Here is a 20,913-nt window from a genome sequence, read left to right as displayed (position 1 = left end):
TTTTTTTTCCTTTTCTATTTTGGTCAGCAGGGGACATTGCCATCTCATAAAGTTTCATACTGTTGGGAGCTGTCGGATGAGGGGAATGCTCAGGGACCAAGGGCCAATCTCTTTTCCCAACTCCAGCATTTTGGGGGGAGCAAAGAAAGAACACAGTGCAGGAGCTTTCCCTCTGAGCCTGCTGTGAGCTGTCAGGAACCCCTGACCTCCCACTAGGCAATAAAAACAGTAACTTATTGTCTCAGTGCCATTTTCCACTGATCATAGAATGATAGGATGGCTTGGGTTGGAAGAGACACCAAGGATCATCAATTCCAACCCCCTGCCACAGGCAGGGCCACCATCATCCAGATCTGCTATTAGCCCAGGGCTCCATCCAAGCTGCTCTTGAATGCCTTCAGGCATCCAACAATACAAATACTTCAGTTGCTTTGGAACTAGAGATTCAAAGGCTCTACACAGAGCAACTCTTTTTTAAATTGATAATTCCAGTCACAACTCGCTTTGCAGAAACTTCAGGCCACGACAGTGGGATTTAGAAACAGCCCAACTCAGCCATCAATCCATTCCACTGCAATCAAATTGCTTTAATTTCTGTTCATCCCTGATGAAACCTCATTTCTGAAGCCTCATTTTCTCTCCTGCCTGATAAGCCCCCAGATCACAATCTCTTCTCTCAGAAAGCTGCTCCCCGAATCAACACGTGGCTTTCTAGAACACTGTGCGCTCCGCCCATATGGCTTTCCTTTAGAAAACCCTATTACCTGAAACACACCGACAGCCCTGCCTCTTCGGCTGGGATCCGGCCGCTCCCAAAGTCCCTCGGTCTCCCCCCGCCGCCACAAAGTGGTGCCGTCCAAGAGCGCCCTGCTCCCCCCGCCGCTCTCGGATCCCAGCGCGGCTCCCCCTGCACCCCCCGCACGTTGGTACCGCCCCCACCCCGCTCCCCGCTCTCCCCCCGCACCGCCGCGCGAATGGAACGCGCCGCGCTCGCTGATTGGCTGCCGGGCCCCGCAGTCTGCGCGAGCTGCGGGTGCCTCACTGTGCGCGCGGCCGGCGCTGCGCTCGGTCCCGGCTAACTTCGTTGCTCGCTCCCGCCGCTCGCTCCCGTCCCGCAGCGCAACGCCCGGCAGCGGCCATGGCGTCGGGTAGGTGCTCCCGAGAGCGCGGCGCGGGGAGGGGACGGCGGCTTTTCCCGCGTTGAGGCGGCGCGGGCGGGCGCTGGGGGAGGAGGCCGCGTCGGGGGCAGGGAACGGGGCGGCCCCCCCCTCCCTCCCCGCACGCACCGCCCGCCGCGCGCGCCTCCGCCGGCGAGGAGGGGGAGGGGACCACGCCCCCCTAATGGCGGCCGAGGCCACGCCCTCTCCGCGGAGGCCACGCCCCCTCCCGAGAGACCCCAGTTGCGGGCAGGCCGGGCCACGCCCCTTTTTCCTTTGGGGGCGGGGTCTGTGCGGCCACGCCTCCTGGGCAGGGGTCTGCCTTCGGTGTGGGGCCCCGCTCTGGTTTGTACAGCGCACCTCCAGGCTGGGATGTGAGCTATCCCCCTTGTATCGTGCACCCCCAGCATGGGATGTGATCCCCCAACCCTAAATTGTGCACCCCCTGCATGGGATGTGATCCCCATAACCCCAGACTGTGAACCCCCTGCATGGGATGTGATTTCTCTTGTTTTGGATCTTGCCCCTTCTGAACATGGAATGTGAACCCCCCCTTGAATCATGCACCTCCAGCATAGGATGTGACTCCCTCTCCCTTTGGGTCTTGGCCCTTCCACCCGTGGGATATCCTCTCCTCCCCCTCTCCCCTTTGGATTGTGCACTCCACAGAATGGGATTTGCTCCACCTCTTGTTGCTGAGCATCGTGCAGCATGGGGTGCAACCGTCTCCTTGGGCTGCGCCCCCACCTGCATGGGCTGTGCCTTCCTGCCCTCTCCCAGCTTGTGCCCCATAATTGTTGCCCATGCCCCCTAGCTTTCCCTGGGGCTTCTGCCATCAGGCTGTGGTGCCACTTCTTCACCTTGTTGGATGTGAGGTCCCATTTTGATTCCAGCAGCAGAAGCCCTGGGGAGGGAGCATTCCTTTCTGTCTCTCCTGCACAGATGAGGAATGCCCCTAGCCCTCAGTTATCAGGGTTGTAGTGTGGTCTGCTGGAATGTGAATATGTGAATGTCAGAATAAGAGAAAACCAAGCAAGGTGTGCCAGAGGGCTCCTAGTGCACGGAGCAGTGCTTTGCCATGAGAAGAAAACACATTCAAAGGTACTGCAGTGTGAAATCAGACCACAGATTCTTCTGCCAAATGAATGAAGTTTGGAAGTGAACTAAACACACTTTCTTCCAGACCTCAGGTAGGAACCAGCCAAGCACCAGACGTGTCTCCTCATTACTCTGTGGTGAGATTCTTTTTCTCTTGAGGATGCTGTACAAGCTGCCGCTTCTTTATATGAAATCACCTCATAGAACAACTTCAGTTCTGAGGCATGCATTGCATATTCTTTTTTAAGAGGAATATGGCTCCAGAGCAGTACTGTAAGCTGCATCCCACTTCACTCACAGGGAATTTTTCCATTAGCTGTTTCTACATTCAGAAGTCACTGCACATCCAGGACTTTCCAGAGTTAACTCTGTTGTTTCCAAAAACTCACATCCCTGCTGAGCCCACCAAAGGAAATCAATCAGAAGGCTGTAGACTAAGCAGTCCAAGAAGGGATAAGCAGCACAGAGAAAAAATGGATAAATAAAGGAAATTCCTCTGATTCGAGATGTCCGTATTTTACAGGCTCCTTATCTGGTTGCTTTTAGTCTCTTCCCAAATTGCTGTGGCTTGGCGGAAGTTTCTGAGGGAGAAATGGAGGTCAATTGTAGTTCTTGTGCTTATAGGTAATTACATCCTCGCTCAAGAATTCTTTCTGTAACAACCATTGATATTCTTTTATTTAATTGACAGAATTCACGTTGTTGTGGTGTAACCTGACAGGTGACTGAGTGCCATGTGATCATTTGCTCACTGCCCCCTTTCCCCGAGGGATGGGGGAGAGAATGGAGAACAGCAAAGTAGAATTTGTGGATTGAGATAAAGCTATTTAGTAAGATAAAGAAAAGGATGATAATTATGACAAATAGATTTAAATGTATATAACAAGTGATACGCAAGCAGTCGTGCCCAGCTGGACCCCCATCAGCAGAAGAAAGTGAGATGAACTCCCACCCTTTTCAAAACTCCTTCTCCTTGATGTCATGGGATGGAATACACCTTTGGCCAGTTTCAGTCAGCTCTCCCAATTTTTCCCCTTCTCCCAGCTCTTTGGGCCCTTTGCTTCCAATGGCCGTTGCTCTGTACAGCCCTGCTTAGCAGCAGCTATGAACATTGGTGTGTTATCAGCATCATTTTTCTCCTAATACCAAAACATAGCATCATAGTAGGAACTCTGAAGAAAGCAGTTCCATCCCAGCTGAAACTAAGACAAACCATATGCTAAACTTGTAGCGAAGCAATCATTGTGAAGCGCTATAGCCTATTAAACAATAAGCTTTGTTATCATTCAAATGGAAATAATGTAAAAGATGTGACCTTTGCCTTGTTAAAAATGATAAACATTTGCTTTTTATTACGAAAAAGCAACAAAATATTTGTGTAGGGGTGGAAAATGATGAGAATGTGTCACATCTGGGTGAAAACACTGTGAGATGTGAGATCAGATGTTGCAGCTCTTGTTAGGTTCTGCTGAGCGTTGCTCTTGCAGTGTGATGCTTTCTGGTGCCTTGTGGAGATGCTTTGGGTCTGAATAGCTGAGGTGACATCCTGGTCTTGGCTGAGTGCCTGAGTTTAAGTGTAAGTACTGGCAGGAACAGATTTATAGCCAGATGAGGGAGGTGTGATGAGCAGATTTGGAGCGGTTTGCTGTGTGTTTGCTGTTTGTTTATGGTTTATGGCATTTTTTCTGCGCTGTAACTCACTCTCAGTTTCAGCTTTTTTTAGTCAGTTCTTGGAGTGGAGGTTATGTACATAGAAACAGATGGAGAAAACAGAAATCGGGGATGAAAGCAGAAATTCTGATAGCTGGTTTTAGACCACGGTGCTGCGATGTTTGTACAAGTTCTTGGGGTAACTCAGAAGAATTGCAAGGCATTCCGCAGAGGGACGGTACTGCTGAGGCTGTAGGGAGACCAGGGTTTGGGGTTTGGTGCAAGGTGGAAGATAGAAATGTCAAGTGGCAGTGGCAGGAGTTGGGGTGGCGTTGGAAAGGTTTGAAGCTGATGGAGCAAGGTATGCTGTGCTGTGTTTGTGCCTGTAGGAACAGGGCTTTCCCCTCCCTCTTAGCCAGGGAGAGCCATCTTTCTGCAATTAACAAGACATATAACGTGGTAAGCTAAATTAATGTGAAGACAGAACATCCTGTTTAAGCACTGAATTCCAGCTTAGTAGGTTTTCTTAGAGTTAGTAAGGCTTGTTGTAGCACTCATGGCTTTTATAAACTAGTTGCTCTGCTTTAATACAAGTCAAACAATTTCAATGATGCTGTTGATGGTGTAATTTTCCTTTTTTGTTTTGTTTGTTTTCCTTGAAGTTGTATTCTGAAATACCCATCCAATGTAATTGTCCTTCAAGAGTCAATTTCCACGATAACTGATGTTTCCCATTAGTGGGAAATAATCTTCATTATACTTATCTGGGCAGCTTGTATAATGGATTTGTTCTCGCATGGTCGGAGCCGTCAATAAGGGAACTATTGTGCTTCTTCATCCCTGATTTACATCTCCAAGTTCCACTCCTTGCTTCATGTGGTACCTTAAAGTGGGGTTCAGTAGCTCCGACCTCCTTAGCTTTGCTGGATTAATTAAGCAGCTGCTTTCTGTTCATTGATGATGGCACTACACTCGATAGCCATTAGCAAGGGTTGTACAGTCCTGGCTGTTGAGGAGGAGCGTGGAAACGTGAAGATGGAGGCAGGCACTTCCAAAAGTGAAGCCAGGTGTCCACACGCTGTGCTTGTGTGCGCCTGGCCTCTTGTCTGAGGATGAGGAAGGAGCTGCCTGGTTCTACTGGGAGAGTGGGCCCCCTGTTCACTGCACCTTCCTCCCTCTCCCCAGACTTCTGCCTTTGATATCAGGTCGAGAGGAACAAGACACCCATTAGAAATTCTCAATATGACTTCCTTCTTTTCTAGATTCTGGAAGTTACGGTCAGTCTGGAGGCCAGCAGAGGTATGGATGTTTTTTTTCTTCTTGTTTTTCTTCTTTTTCCCTGTTAGCAAATAAATATGCAAAATAAAAGGCTATTTGGGATTCCCAGCAAGACTCTGCAATCTTTGCTTCAACACTACGTAGTGTTGATACGTTCTGCACCCTACAGTTGCAGGAAGCCATGGAGCCATGGGCCTTCATTAAGAAGTCTTTAAAAACAGGACAAAAAGCTGATATTCACCCAGGGAAGACAATAAGGGGATGTAATCTGAAATGTCACAAATATAGAGATACGTTTTTCATAAGACTGCCTTAAGCTGTTCCCTGAAATGTTAATCACAGTTCATAGACACGCAGGTGATGGCCATAGAACTGTTTGGTTTTCCCAAAACAGGGATTTTTTAAAAAGGCAAAAAAACCCTGGGAAAACTGTTAATAGTTTTATGATTTAAAAACTGTATGTTTGGGGTACATGGTGTAATCAGCAAAATGAAAGTGCTCCTAGAGAAGTGTAAAAACCATGGATAACACTGCGTTTATCTGAGTTTCTTGGTAGTTTATCAAGCAGCAATAAGCCCATGTGCTTTAAATTCACACTTGAAACAGAGCAGACATTAAAATAAGCTCTTATGGCTCTGACATCTGACCATGGTAACCATTCATTTATTGACGTGTTTCTAACATGCCTACAACTGGAGGATTTTCACAACAGCACCCAAAATGCTTTCCAGCCGACATGGACGGCGCTATAAATATTTTCTAACTGCATTTTTTCTCTTACAGCTATTCATCCTATGGCAACCAGGGCAATCAAAGTTATGGACAAACACAGGTAAGCTTAAAAAACGCGTTTCTAAGTTGGTGTAAAAAGATTCTTCCTGGGTTGCGCTGTGTGGGCTGGGCAGGAATCTCTTCTCAGCTGCCCTTGGTGTTTGCAGTTGTGTCTGGCAGAGGAAAGCTGTGCTTCCCTGCTGTGGGGTTTACGCTTCATTTAAACGTGTGCTCCGAATTACAGGGATATTCTGGTTATGGGCAGAGTGGAGACAATTCCTCCTACGGACAGAGCTATGGAAACTATCATGGGAGCTATGGACAAAATCAAACAGGTTTGGGTGTCTTGTCACGTTCATTGGCAGTAACTAAAAGGTGAATATTTACTGAAAGATTTCTTCCTCAATTTCAAGGTTACGGACAGGATTCCCATGGCTATGATGATGAGTCCAGTTATGATAATCAGAATCAGAGCTCATACAACCAGCAGTCTTACAGCAACCAGGGGCAGCAGAAAGGGTCATCTAGAGGGTAAGAAAGCTGAGATTACATTGCCTGTTGTCTGTCTAGTAGTCGTGTATTCTTAACTAGAACTATAACAAGTTTTGTGCTATAGTTGTTAAAATACAAAACAAGAAAACAAATGACAAACGTCTAATAATTCACAGTTTTAAGACCTTTTCAATGCCTCAAAGAACAGGAAGTAGGGAAAACATATTTCTTTAGATAAGAAGAATGAGTGTAGTTGTCCTGAAGCCACAGTATAGGGGAAGAGAAATTGTAGAAAGCCTTTGGATAGTGACCTCAATAAATAATGGATTTGGTAGAGAGTGTTTTGATTAAGAAAAAGTTGGGTCAGTTATCTGTCTGTTTGTTTGTTTGTTACATAAAGTTACAGTAACCTTACAGTTCTTAGATTTGCAGATGTCTTCTATGGCTTGGAATGTCTTTTCTTGCTGGAAAGAAGAGGAAAGTATTTAGAAATACCATTTAAGAGATATCTATTTTTCCAACCAAATTGGATTCTCAAAACATGCTTTTATATTCTTATCAATCGATTTAAATGTCCACATGCACTCTGCAGTCATAGATTCAGTGCTTCACACTGTCATAAATGTATGTCCTTTGTTAGATGTAGTTGTACTCAGTTGCAGGAGGGTTAATAATACAACTTTGAAAGTATTCTTTCAGCCCAACCCCATAAGAACTTGAAAAGCAGCTTGGTGCTAAAATACTTTATTGTCCTATTTGCAAACTCTGTGCATTTATTCCAAGGTTACTTCTTACAGCCAGTCTTTAACGAGAGTCATGTTATCTATTAAAAATGCACTGTACATAATAAGCCTCATTCTTGTGTTCAGAGTCCAAGAATTCTGACTTTGTTTTGCAAGCTTGTAAAACTATTTAGGCTTCAGCAAACCTGTACTTGGTTTCTGCTTTTGTAGTTATTATTGCAAAACATCTTAATGTAGACAAGTAAGGTTTGAAGCTGTCTGAACTTCAGGTGCTGTCACTCAGAGTGTCACTGAAAGGAAGGCAGGTACATGGTTCAGTTTTGGTTGTCTGTACGGTTGTAACAAATAAGGAGAAACTGGGATATTAAAAATGATGATAATTCTGGAGTGGATGATGACATAATTAAGTACTTAGTTGGATGGGATAGTTTGAGATTGATGGGCAGAGTTTTTGAAAATCTAGTGGAAACTTCTTGTAGAAGTTTCTGTTTCCTGTGGATTTGGTTTGTTTGCTTTTTGGGGAGTAAGAAAGATTGAGAAGGACTGGAGAGTGGCAAATATAGTGCCTCACCTTTTGAAAAAGGGTGTGAGAAGTGATGAGGAAGAGAAGGGTGACAAAGTGATTAATCTCAATTACTCAAAAGACAATGCATTTAAGCCACAACTAAGTACCTAGGGGGAAGACAAAAGGATGAGTAACAGTCAGTGTTTCCTGGATGCAATTTATTTCTCATAAATGTACGTAATTTCTTGCTATGACAGGTAACCCCATTGGAACAATAGTTCTCTTGCATACCTACTTCTTTGAAATGCTTTTGCTTCTACCTTGTGTGAATTAGTAAGTAGCCTTGGGTGATATGGTAGAGGTGAAGTTTCATTGTGGTTGTTATAGATCTGATTAAATGATGGAGTTGGAGAAGAGTAATGGATGATTCCTGCTCAGAATGTAGGGACACGTTCAGTTATAATATCAAAGAGATGATGATTCTGATCAAAGTCAGTGAGGTAGGCCTCACTAGGTAGACGACATTTGAGTGGGAAGGATTACAGGAATGTTTGAGGACATCACAAGAGTTGGAGAAGTGCTTGGCAAAATGGCAGAACGTCCAGAAGTACGCAGGGTGCAGTTCAGTGAATGCAAAGTTTTGGGGTTTTGTGTGTGCTGGAAATATCAGCTGCACAATACAGCATGAGCAGGGAGTATCTTCTCACTGTGTTGTACGGAGATGGATTTGGCATTTAGTGGTCATAGGTTAAGAATCAGCTATTGTCATGATACTGGGGAGAAAGCAAGCCTTATTCTGGGATATGTAAGGGGAGCACTGCTGATAATTACTCTTTGGGAGGAAGTTGAGGATGTCTTGGAGGTGATGGCAATGTACATTTTTCTGCCTCGGTTTTCTTTAAAGTCAGATATATCCCAGCAGAGACTAGATGGGACACACAGTGTTTTCATATCAGTATGCCAGTAATGACTGGGAGGTGACTGTGACCAGGGAATTTCAGCAATGTCATGTATTTTCCTCAATTACTTTGCTCTCTATTCTGTGAACGTTTAGCTATTAATACAAATTCTGTTTATTTTAAGTGGAAGAGGCTCTTATGAACAAAAGTCAAACTATGGTCAGCACCAAAGTTCTTATGACCAGCAGTCAAGCTATGGACAAAACCAAGACTCTTATGACCAGCAGTCAAGCTCATATGACCAGCAGTCGGGCTATGGCCACCAGGGCTCATATGACCAGCAGTCGGGCTATGGCCACCAGAGCTCATATGACCAAAAGTCAGGCTATAACCAGCACCAAAGCTCATATGGCCATTCTCAGCAATCCTACCAGTCTCAGAAGGGAAGCTATAGCCACAACAGCCAAGGTAAAATTAACAGATTGAATTAAGCATTGGTTAGTAACATTGAACGGAAGCAGTGTGAAATAGATGGATTTCCTTCCACGGACGTTTGATTTGATGAATGCTTAAAGCTCTTCTTCCATGTTGATATTAAGGGGGAATGTTTTACGTGTTAAGACTTTCAGTGCATTACGCAGGAATGAAAAAACACTGGGGCCCTCAAACTGTTGTGGTTGTACCTGTTGGAGACAGCCTTGCAGAGTTTGGGACCACTGAGTCCTATGAGGTCTGGATGGGATTTTCTTCCAAGCTGTTTTGCACCTTTTTCCTGTATGAAAGTCTGGATGAGTCATGAGGAGCTTTTGTACTTTGCATTCCAACTTCATGCTGCGTCTGTAAATTTTGAGGTAGATGGAAATGAGGAGTTTGAGACAGACCATTTTCTGCAAAATCTTGGCTCCAGCAGCAGGGCCCACACTCGTTATCCTTGCTCTGTCTTCTGTGATTTCTTTTGCAAAATGAGAAGGCTGTGTGGGAAGGAGAATGAAAAGTGTATCTTAGATGATATGCCATTAATGTTAGAGAAATGTAGTGTTTATTTTAAAATTGAAGTACAGAGTGCTTACTTTCCAAGATACCACACAGCACTGGAGGCTGAGGGAGATAAGAGGAGCAAAATCAAACTTTGCTCTGCTATTTCCTGGAGTAGATAATGGAAGCGGGATATTTAGGAGTTGCCATTCATGTCTGGAAAGCAGACTTGAAGAGAAAGAAAATGTAGAGCAGGAATTTTCACGGCACCCCAGTTTGAACTGCAGTTTGCTCATCTTTTGTCTGCTTTGTTTCCTTCAGATGATCGTCGGGAAAAGAGCAGGTATGGAGAAGATAATAGAGGATATGGCGGGTCACAGGGAGGAGGTAGAGGGGGATATGACATGGATGGAAGAGGTCATATGTCTGGATATAGGTAAGTGATCTCATTCCAGTGCCTGCAGTTCTTTCCCCCTTTGGCCTTATTATTCAGCTGCTTTAAAATTTCTTTCTCGTTTCCCTGTAGATTTCAGATTTCAAAAAGGGAAAGGTAGTTGGTTTCTAAAATCCCTTCTGCACTGCAAAGAGATGCATTTTGCTCGGGTAAAGTTTACACATTCAGACAGATTGAGACTGAAGTGTTTGATTGTTATGACACATAGCTGCATCTTATTTACATTAGCTGCATTAAAAGAACTGCCAGCACCCATCACTTGAAATAAGATACTTAAAACCTGTGAAAATCCTTGCTGAATGAGAAAACCAACAGCCAAGGTCTGAGACAGTTCTATAAATTTCACAGCTAAGGTAGCTAAGCCTTTGGCAAGGAAGTATTGTGACTTTGATGACAAATCATTATATTAGAGTTGGCTGATTATCTTTCAGCTTCCTAAATATAATTTTAATCAAAACTTTAACTTTTATTTTTTTGCAGTTTTAAGCTTCCATTGCAATAGTTTTTATTATTGGTTTAGCTGTCAGTCTAAATCCATTTGCTTTAGGTAAATTCTAAATACCCACAGAGAAGGTAGCTTTCCATTGCCTTTGACCCTGTTTCTGTCAAGAAAGTAGATGCACATGCTTAATTTTGTGCTTGTGGATGATTTCATTCATGGGTCTGAGAGACTGGGACCTTTGCTTTAGATCTCATTGAATTAGGCCAAAGAGCATTGCTGTTTCTTACTGAACAGTCACAAGTGGCTGTGTTTTATGTACCTTCTTGATGGTGGGGGTATTTGGAACGCTTGCTGATGCAGAGTAAGAATAGAGAGGCTTCCAGTGAGCTTGGAAGCATTGCTTGCCAACATCACTTACCCTTAAATAGTCTGCAGAATTCTGGGTTATTGCATAAACTCTAGATAAAGAACTTCAGTAATGCACTGTGGTTCATTTGAGCTGATAAAGTTTAAAGAAAGAAATTCAACAACGTGGTAAGACTTGGTTATTTTTTAAAGTATCTCTTTTTAAGCCATATTTAAAGTTGTCCTGATTCCGAGGTGGTCCCTGTTGTACTTTATGGCTGTTTTGATATAGATGGACCTCTCCTAATCAGTCATGGTAACACAGCTAGGAACATCATAGTAGTTTCTTAATATTAAAATGTGCTGGGTTTTTATATAACATGAACTGAACTAGCTAAATAATGTCTGAGTTCATCCATAGCTGAAAGTGAACTTTTAAAAAACCTACTCTTATATGTAAATGAGGGCTTTTCATACCCCTTTGATATAATCTGTTTAAAATGAACTAAAATCAAATAATTACTTGAGCCCTTTCCAATGTGGGAAATGAATGTGAGCTTCAAAAAACACTCGTTTGGTACACTTCATCACTTTGAAACAAACTCCTGTCTTTGTGAGATAAGAGCAATGGATGTCTATGAAAATGAGGCCCCAAGCCATGGTTTTCCAAGCTGTAAGAAAAATTTTCTGTGCACATCCATGTGGATAATGATACATCACTGCATTTCAGAGCCCAGAAAGGGGAAAGAATGAAGGTGAATGGGAGGGAGGGGGAAATTGTGTTGAGGTGGGAAGGCGTTAGGATGCGTGTTGTGAAGTCTGCCTGCTTCCATTCAGTGATGCAGACTGCAATGCCTTTTGCAGTGAAGATTCTTCTGAAACTGCAGTGCCATAAATACTCCCTCAGTCTTTCTGCCTAATTATAGCTGGGGATTCTCCTTCTGACACGTTTTAGCAAAGCCACATGCTTATTGGAAAAGCATAAAAGGTCAAATGAAATAGCAAGCCGTATGATCAGTGGGGGGAAAGAAGTTCAGGTAAGAAGCCATGTTTAATCCTGCTGAAATGTGGGGTGTCAGGGTAGTTTTTGGTTTTGTTTCCTTGGGTTTCTGTATTTTAACTAAAAGCAGCTTGTGTAGGAGCGTCGTGTCCATCTCCTACAACTGAGTAATACTTCAAGTTTTTCCTTTGATCACGTTTTAATGCTTAAATTCCAGAGCCATCAGGAAATACCAGTCTAACCATCTTGTCTGCAGAAATATTTGTACTGCTGTAGTAATGCAGACTATAATGATTAGAAAATAATGTGTAAAGGAGTTTTAGCAGCATCTAGTTCTTGTTTCATGACACCGTGAGGAAAAACATATCGTTACTAATTTGGGATGGTAGCAAATAAATCCCTTTTGGGTTAGATGTTAAAAAAACCCTTTCATCTTTCCTGGCAGTGCAAAGCAGGGAGATCTCGTTGCAGCTTGTTGTTCATCAGTCAGCACTGCCCAGTGCTTGGTGTTCTTACAGCTGCGTTGCCTCATCTGTTCCGTGGTGATGGGTGATGAAGGCATCCTGCTCACAGTGTCCTTGCTGACACAGTGCTGTCCTGTACAGTGATAATAGTGTTTTCGACTGCAGTCTTATTTTCTAGCAGGATTATTGCTGGCCCCATGGCCTGTTACCTGCATGCAGAGCATCCTGCAGCAGTCTGGCAGGGCAGAAGGTAATTCTGGAGTATTTGGGGTAAAATCAAATTAGCGTTGGGAAATTCTGAGAGCTTTGATATCCACGAGTGTCCTTTATAAAGTATTCTAAAACATAGATGGTAACATTCAGGTATGAATCATTATTCTGAAAACTAGGATGATCCAAATATGTACTGTAGAGGATGTTCATTTTTCTTTGGTGCTTGTGCAGAGCTGTACAGCACAGAATTGGACAGTACTACAGTACTGATAATCAATAAATGATATTTTGGCTAATAGCAGAACCTTTTTTTAACCTGTAGTAGTAATAGAGGCTCATCTTCGAGCTCCTGTGGCCAGAGAGCAGGTACAGCAGGTCTTGAGAATGAAGGATTTCACTCAGTTGAGTGGCCATACCCACACTGCCCCTCTTTTTTAGACTCTGCACCGAATGGGAGAAGCTCTGCCTGTGCTCATGCACTGTGTTGGTGGAATTAAACAGGTGCAGGGTAGAACTCTGTTCAGCATAGATTTTTTTTCTCTTGGAGATTGAAAGTTGCTGCACTATAAGCAAAAAGTTAATTACACAACTTAATTGCTGTGCTAGTTAGTGTGAGTAGGAATTGGCTTGTTGGGATATCAAGAAACTACAAGGTGATGCGGATGGTTCTTGGAACAGAGTGGTTTGTGTTCAGATTAATATTTACCTTGTAATGTACATGCCTGAGCTTAGCTTTATGTGGAATTTGGAGAAACATGAGCAGAGTCAGTAGATATGGGCAGCAGAAAAGCCATCTGTCAGTGACATCATGGGTGCAGCAGGCATTTACCTCTTGTATGGAAAAACGCATTCTTACGTGTAACTCCCACGCTGTTGATGAGACACAGATGCGTGCTGGGGGCTGAAATTGGGTTCCTGAATTTAGTTTCACTTCTGCCAATATCTTAGCATGTTTTGAGTGTATTTCTTGTCTGCATGGCATTGTGCTCTCCATGTAACAGAGCCTATAATGTGAAGGGATTCCCAGCTGAAGCAAGCAGTGCTCAGAGGGACCTCATTCCCACTCGAGCAGGCGATGTTTAAATGTGACCCAATGCAGAAGGAGAGGACAATGCGTTTTTCCTAGCAGTGAGTTTGATCACCATGCAGATGTAATGTGTGCTTTCTGGCTGCTTGCAGTTTAGTCTCAGTCTCTTTTATTTTGTTATGTATGTTGGTGGCATTGCTGAATCTTGGCAACCTGTTGGTGACCTTAATGTAGGATGGTCACACCTCAAACTGCACCTGGCCACACATCTCTTTGGTCTGTGTGCAAGGCTGAGGAAGCAATAGACTGAAATGCTAAAATGAAATATTCCACGTGCTCTCTGATGTCGGTTTGGGAGCTAGCTCAGTTGCTGAGGCTGAGGTTTATGTTTCTGGTCTCAGTGAGGGGTAAATATGAGACTGGAAGTAGCTCCTCACAGCCAGCTCCCATGTTTAACTCCTGAACACCTTGGGTAGCTCTGCCTGCCAATCCCAGGCGTGTAACACACTGTAGCTTTTTAAAGTGGGGACTTAAAAATGGGGGAAGATGAGGGGAAGCATTCATCTGTCATCAAAGGTATCTGCCACTGAACAGATGGGAGTGTGGGTTGGGTCAGGCAGGTGGGACTAAGCAGAAGATAATGGGCTGAAGCATATGTGGGCAAAAGCACATTTCAACAGACATCAGTTAACAGTGACTGGGAAGTTCTGAATTGCCCTAACACTCAGCCCAAGGTGCAGAGTTAGTGCATGACAAAGCCAGGTGTCTTCCAGTGCTTTTTGTGTACCCAGCTCCATCACTTCTCAGAATCACAGTGCACACGTTTTTCCCCTGACATCTCAAGTGAAGTCCTCATGTCTGATATTGGCTGTATTGGGCGTGGACTTATTTTCTGCATGGGTTTAGATTGTTGGATTAGTATTAAGATCCTGCATCTCCAGTTCCTACAAGCACGAACGCATTTTAAAAACTCAGTTTCAGATCTCCCTTCTAACCTTTGAACTTTGCTGTGTGTCATCTTTTAAAGTGGTCTGCGTTTTGTGCCACAGGTTTCAGAATGGATGAACGAAAAGTTGCCAGGCTCTGCTTTTGAAGCTCACATGCACACACCCTCTGTAGTGCCAAGGTCTAGCAGTGCAGCAGCTCCCTGCTCAGCCTTCTCAGGATGGCTGCTACTGCTGTTTGCCCCCAGTGCAGAATCATCAAACAGCTTAGGCTGGAGGGGGCCTTAAATATATATAAAAATATAAATGCATAACGACAAGTTAATCACCTTTAGCTCTTCTTATTCATAGGAAAGTACTGAAGTACCAATTATTCCAAAGCAGCAATTACACCTGCAATTAAACCCCATTAACCTTCATGAAAATAACGGTTCTGTTTTAAAACCCGGTTTGTAACAGCAGTCATTTTGGCTTGTGGGATGGGAGGAAGGATCGAAACAAAGATGTGTCTGTGGGCTACTTTTAAATGACTGTTTAGGATTCCTCTTCTCCAGTGCGTCACCCTGGAAGGTGATTGACTTTCATGTGTTAAAGTCTTTGAACGTGAATGGTCAGAGAGCAGAACGTAGAGATGGTGCTGTAGCTGCTAGACAGTAACTCTCATGAACTGTAGATGGAGCCTTGGGCTCAGCACATAGAGACTTAAGGAAGAAATCATTTCTTCAATTTTTCCTCTGCAGTGGTGGTGACCGTGGTGGCTTCAAAAATTATGGTGGTAAGTGCCGAGTATCCAAAAATGTTTCAGTGGAAATTCTTTATAAATCTAAAAGCCACCAATCTCTTGTTACTGTCTCGTAGAAGCATTGTAGTGTTTTGGTGAGGCTGGTGTGTTGGTCAGTTTTAATAGCCAACCATTTAGCAGTAAGCTAGATTTCTGCTTTGTCAAATTGCATGAAAGAATTTGTGGAGACAGTGATGTTCACTAGATTTTTATTTTTCTATATTATTTCTTAAAAATTATTTTTGTTTCTTACAAATACTTCTAGAAAGGTACCAGAAGGGAAAAAACCAACAGCTCAGTAAAGTGCTTGGTGATCTGACAACCAGCATTTGCAAGCTAACACCAGCATAGCATCAGTGTGGCAACTGCCACACACTGCAAGTTAAAGAGCACAGTAACATCCAGACGCCTTCTGTTGAACGTTTTAATCTAAAGGCCTCTAAACCTCTGGTTGATGCTTTAGATCTTAGATGCATTGCATACATGCTTTAAATATTTTCTTGTCTCTAAAAAAAAATAATAATAAAGAAAAAAAAAAAAAGTTGCTTGAAAATGTTTTGCTAAAAATAGTCTTTCTCTTTTTTTATTTTTTTTTTCTTCTTTTTTTGAACCTCTTTCGTAGGTCAGAGAGATTATGGGCAGAGATCAGATGCTGGTAAGAAAACAAGCAGTGGGTGGGAGTGGATTGTTGCTCATAGGTCATTGCTTTTAAAAAGTATGTCTGCAAACATGGATGTGGCTGCAGTTCCCATGGCTCAAAGGTGACTTAGCTGCAGCTTGTCTTCATTGAGGGAAATGTCTTCTCCTTTAGAGCATGTGAATTTTGGGGTGGATTTTTGTTGCCTCAAATAAGAACTTGCCGATGAGGCATGAATCAGGTTGAGCCGAGCGACTGCTCTTGCTGCTGTGAATTTGTATTATTTAAAACATGCATTTCTTGGGAGGGTGTGATGTCTGGCTGCATGGCAAACAGCTGGGCCTGCACTGCTGAAGTTGGCAGCATTAACCTCAGTATCGTGCTCTCATCTTTTGTCTCACACAAGTTATCCTTGGGCTATAAGTGTCTGCTACTGGGAAGAGTGGACTTCAGCTTCACATATTTCTTTTGTTGCTACCATGAAGATGTATGGTAACTGTAGCTTATTTTTAATAGATTCAGAGTCTGACAACTCTGACAACAACACCATCTTTGTGCAAGGACTTGGAGAGGATGTTTCAACAGATCAAGTGGCAGACTACTTCAAACAAATAGGCATTATAAAGGTATGTGAAGTGAGAAATCTCTAGTAGGGAAGAAGAGAACGTGCAGTTGGTGTATTGGAGGTGTGATGGATGTTGTCTGAGGCAGCTGCTTGCTGTGGCTCCCCAGAAGTTAGAGATAATAGTTCTGTCTGGGTAGTGACAGCTTATTTGAAAATCAGCCAGCTTGGTGGTGCCATTCAGGTTGCTCTGTGTCTCTTTCAGTTTTTTAAACTCTTGTCACTAACTCCATATCTGTTATACCATCTTGATGTTTCAGCAAGTATGCTTCTGTTTTCCTATGGCTGTTACTTCTGCTTCTGCAGTTCTGAATTAGGGCCTCCTGCTCTTAACATCAGTGTTTGTGAGAACCAGGCCCCTCATCACTTCCTGGAGAGCAGCCGTTAAGTGTCTTTCCATCACAAGCACCTTTCTGCAAGCTAGCTCCAAGAGCTGTCAGTTTTTTTACTGACACTTCTCTGCTACAGCTTATGCTCTGACTCTACCAGTATTTGTCCTTTGCTAAGTACACAACCTCTCTTTCCAGACCAACAAAAAGACTGGCAAGCCTATGATAAATCTGTACACAGATAAGGATACTGGCAAACCAAAAGGAGAAGCAACGGTATCTTTTGATGACCCTCCTTCTGCCAAAGCAGCCATTGACTGGTTTGATGGTGCGTGAGATTAATCACCTCTTCTTTTGTTCTTAGTGTTGTGGGTGGCACTTTCAGGTTTTGGCAAGGGTGATGGCAGCGTTGTGCCAACTGCTTTGCAGTTTGTTGTGGAGAATTACAGTGCATATTGTTTTTAAATCATGGGCTCAGCAGTGGAAAAGAGCAGATCCCAGCAATACGCTGATTTAAAGTTCAGTTTCTGGACTTGAATTGTAGTATGTGGAGGTCTGTCATGGTACACTATTTTGCTGATAATAAGATTTTACTTTTGTTTCAGAGGGTAAAGCAAATATAACTATATTAGGTGCCCATATAGCCCTGCTTGCTGTCTGGTAAACCTTGCATCCATGAAGAACAGAGATCTTGTATTTAAAATGTCATGTCTTCCCTTACTTGGCAGTGTTTCATTTTTGCACTGGCTCTTGCGTTGTACAAAAGCCTTATCTTTTGGTTTACATAAAAATTATTAGGAAAGAGTTTGTCATCTCACAATTTGAACAGAGCATTCTGAACTAAGGCATTCACTCCATGCTGCCTGCTTCTTAAAGGCTTTTTAGTCAGCCTGCATTTGCACATCACTTCTGTTCTCTTGAACTTGCTGCTGTGTTGTTGGGAGCTCTACTAATTTTTCTCTCTGTTTTAACACAGGAAAAGAATTCAATGGCAATGTTATCAAAGTTTCTTTTGCAACTAGAAGACCTGAATTCATGAGAGGAGGTGGAGGTGGTGGACGTCGAGGTGGGACTCTGTAAAATCCTTTGTTTTGTGTAGTGAGGTGCTTTTTACTGCCAGTATTTATGAAGAGAATTGACTTTGTAGCAGTGATTTCTCAAAGTGTTTGAGCCTTTGGGATTCTGGCAGTACTTAACTGAGACCTGTAAGCTTTTATGCACTGCACAGAACTTGTGCTTTCCTTTTCAACTGGAAAAACTCCAGATTCTGTCTCACTATTCCTTACAAAGAAGTGATGATGACTTTGAGGATCTGCAGGTTCCACACAGACAGATGTGGCTTTTAACTGCAAAGTCTTCAGATACTCTGATGTTTCCAGATAGTATTAAGCAAGGGAAGTTATTCATCTGCTGCTGACTTAGAGAAGCTTTAATTAAACAGATGTTAATTTCCCTGGCTCTCTGTATAACACAGTTTTGTCAGTAGCCTACTGGACATAAATGGCCATTTGACTAGAAGCATCTTTTGTTTAGTGGCTGCCAACAAATTTGCATTCTTAAATTTTGAACCTGATGAAAAATTCTCAGTTGGGAAAAAAGTTCTTGGTCTTTTTGATGCAGCACGAGCTCTGTTGTCCCTGTGGCTGTGTTGTCCCTGTGGCTGTGTTGTCCCTGTGGCTGTGTTGTCCCTGTGGCTGTGTTGTCCCTGTGGCTGTGTTGTCCCTGTGGCTGTGTTGTCCCTGTGGCTGTGTCAGATGGATCCTGGCATTAATCCACACAGGGACTTTGTTCTGTGACTGAGTCAGGCCTATAGGAGATACAATCATACACTGTTACATTTTTATGGAAATTCATTAATGCACACAGTGGTTTATATAATTACCATTGGCCATTCAAGGTGATCAGGTTTCCTTTTATTGCTGAAAGAGAATGTATAATAAATATGTGTTGGGGCAAATTCTTCTAGCCACCACACACTACTCTTGCTTTTTTGTCCATCTCCCCTAAGTTCTAAATCTGTCCATGTAAGCATTTGTACTTCAGCTCTGCACATACATTAACCTCTGCTGAGATTTGGTAGTGGCTGAAGTTTCTGTTGCCATTTTGCCCAAATCTTCAGTTATCTTGTATCTAGTAGTAAATGCAGCATCAGAAAAGTAATTCTTGAAGGCTGAATGTTAGAGGGTGCAGTTGTTTGCCTCCTGCTCTTCCTTCACAGTTCCTACTGTCCCTTTCCTAGTGATTAATATCAGTACAGAGATTGCCTACCTACTCTTTCTTCCACGTGGAAGGTCTGTCTGTCCCTTGATTTTTGAAGCCAGTGGCTTAATAAGTGGCTTAATATCCTTAATATTAAGCCAGTGGCTTAATATCCTTAATAAATGCTTCTCATGTATCAATCTTAAACACTATTCTTCCTTTATTCTGATTATAATTTTGTCTACAGGTTCACGAGGTGGATATGGAAGAGGTGGGGGCTTCCAGGGTAGAAGTGGGGAACCCAAAAATGGTGATTGGGTTTGTCCTAACCCGTAAGTGTCATTTTGATCGGGCAGTGGTGTTTCACGTGAGCCCTCTGAGTTTCTTAGCAGCTAAGTCTGGGAAATGCTTGTCCTTCCCAGGTCCTGTGGTAACATGAACTTCGCTCGCAGGAACTCCTGCAACCAATGTGGTGAGCCCAGACCAGAGGATTCACGTCCATCAGGAGGAGGTGTGTAAAAAGATCCCCGCAAGCTGCTGCGTCTCCTCTGAGGCGTAAAAGCTGTGAATGACGTCCTCAGCTTTGTGAAGGACCTGACAGATGTGTTGCTGTGCATCTTCCTCCAGATTTCCGTGGCAGAGGTGGATATGGAGGAGAAAGGGGCTATCGAGGGCGTGGTGGCAGAGGTGGCGATCGAGGAGGAGGCTATGGGGGTAAAATGGGAGGAAGGTAAGCAGTCTCTTTACCCCTGCTTAGTTGTGCAATGCCGACTGGAGATAAGAGCTTCAGAAGTGAATAAGTCAGTTTGCCTACTGGGTGTGTTTGGGAGCACTGTTGGTTAAAGGTGTCCATAAGCAGAAGACGACACAGAAGTAGCTGTAGAGATGCTTGACTGAGAGGACTGTCTTTATGTGCTTCAGAGATTCCTGGTGACTTTTTCTTTCCCTTTCAGGAACGATTTCAGAAACGATCAACGCAACAGACCATACTGAAGACCACTGTGAATGTTTTGTTTGTCTTCTTGACCCGTTGGATAGTGAAATTGCCAGAGTTTTGCCTGCCGCTTCACCCATGGCCTCTTCAGATAGTTGAACTGAGTGAAACTAGATTTTTATTTTGGTGGGAGGGACTGGGGCAGTTTGGGAGGATTTTTTTTATGCGAGACATGGAAATTTAATCCTGATTTCAACTTTCTCCTCTTTTCTTCCCTTCCATACCTCTTCAACAGGCCCTAAGAAGGAAAAGGATAAACTGTAAAATATTGCCAAAATACAAAGTGTTTTGTAATACAACAATAAATGCTGATTGTTTTATTTGTGAGATCTTACGTTTCCCAGTGCCTTCAGTTGTATGTCCTTCTTCACACACCCCCTGTCTTCCAGTGGTGGGACCTAATTAGGATCTTGTTGTTAATGAAGTGTCATTAACGAAGTGCTGCTTTCGCTTGAAAACCTGCAGTTAAGTCAGTCGCACGCTTGTTTGCTTTACACCCTTTGTCCCAGATTTACAGACCTGTCCCCTGCTCCGTTCCCATTTTGCCCTGAGACTGAAGTCCTGCTCTGCTTGAGCTGTGATGCCTGCTGTGTGTGCCCTGCAGCTTTCCCGAGGAGCAGGCAGATGGCAGTGTGCTCTCGTGCCTCCAGGAGCTCCTCACGTCCAAGCAACAGCTCCAAAAACAAGGTGGAACAGCCTCAAAAAACAAACAAAAAAGGTAACTTGCTGTGGATCACTCTACATTTCAGTTGCTGTTTTTGAAATGTGGATGATAGCAAACAAGTGTTACATGCTGCAGTTTAATCTCTGAGAAGGGATGTGGATGACGTCCAGGTGGGCACATTGTAAACGTTTGGAATTCAGCATTAAAGCCAGGGTTTGAAGAGAGGATTC

At 43.5% G+C, this 20,913-nt stretch overlaps 1 protein-coding gene across 2 annotated transcripts; it reads left to right on the top strand.

Moving 5' to 3' along the window:
• Window positions 1-986: 986 nt before the first annotated feature.
• On the top strand, window positions 987-20,353 carry TAF15 (TATA-box binding protein associated factor 15). 2 transcript variants are annotated; one of them, XM_048966842.1, is made up of 16 exons: window positions 987-1,148; window positions 5,168-5,204; window positions 5,967-6,015; window positions 6,199-6,289; window positions 6,368-6,485; window positions 8,778-9,061; window positions 9,890-10,004; window positions 15,198-15,232; window positions 15,861-15,893; window positions 16,392-16,501; window positions 17,025-17,154; window positions 17,803-17,892; window positions 19,273-19,357; window positions 19,448-19,536; window positions 19,653-19,755; window positions 19,979-20,353. In XM_048966842.1, the coding sequence occupies exons 1-16, from the start codon at window positions 1,139-1,141 to the stop codon at window positions 20,016-20,018; spliced, it is 1,419 nt and encodes a 472-aa protein (XP_048822799.1). In that variant the 5' UTR covers window positions 987-1,138; the 3' UTR covers window positions 20,019-20,353. The 2 variants fall into 2 exon arrangements, with proteins under 2 accessions (XP_048822799.1, XP_048822800.1); XM_048966843.1 differs by lacking the exons at window positions 987-1,148; window positions 5,168-5,204; window positions 15,198-15,232 and having other exon boundaries at window positions 5,989-6,015.
• Window positions 20,354-20,913: the final 560 nt, after the last annotated feature.

The sequence above is a fragment of the Lagopus muta genome, chromosome 20 (genome assembly GCF_023343835.1).
Source record: "Lagopus muta isolate bLagMut1 chromosome 20, bLagMut1 primary, whole genome shotgun sequence".
Classification (NCBI taxonomy): Eukaryota; Metazoa; Chordata; class Aves; order Galliformes; family Phasianidae; genus Lagopus; species Lagopus muta.
The sequence above is the reverse complement of the archived record's forward strand: the minus strand, read 5'-3'. Positions and strand labels throughout refer to the sequence as shown.

Coding starts and splice junctions, on each gene's coding strand:
- TAF15 (XM_048966842.1), top strand. Junction 5,205..5,966: donor CAGTCTGGAGGCCAGCAGAG/GTATGGATGTTT, acceptor TTTCTCTTACAG/CTATTCATCCTATGGCAACC. Junction 9,062..9,889: donor CTATAGCCACAACAGCCAAG/GTAAAATTAACA, acceptor TGTTTCCTTCAG/ATGATCGTCGGGAAAAGAGC.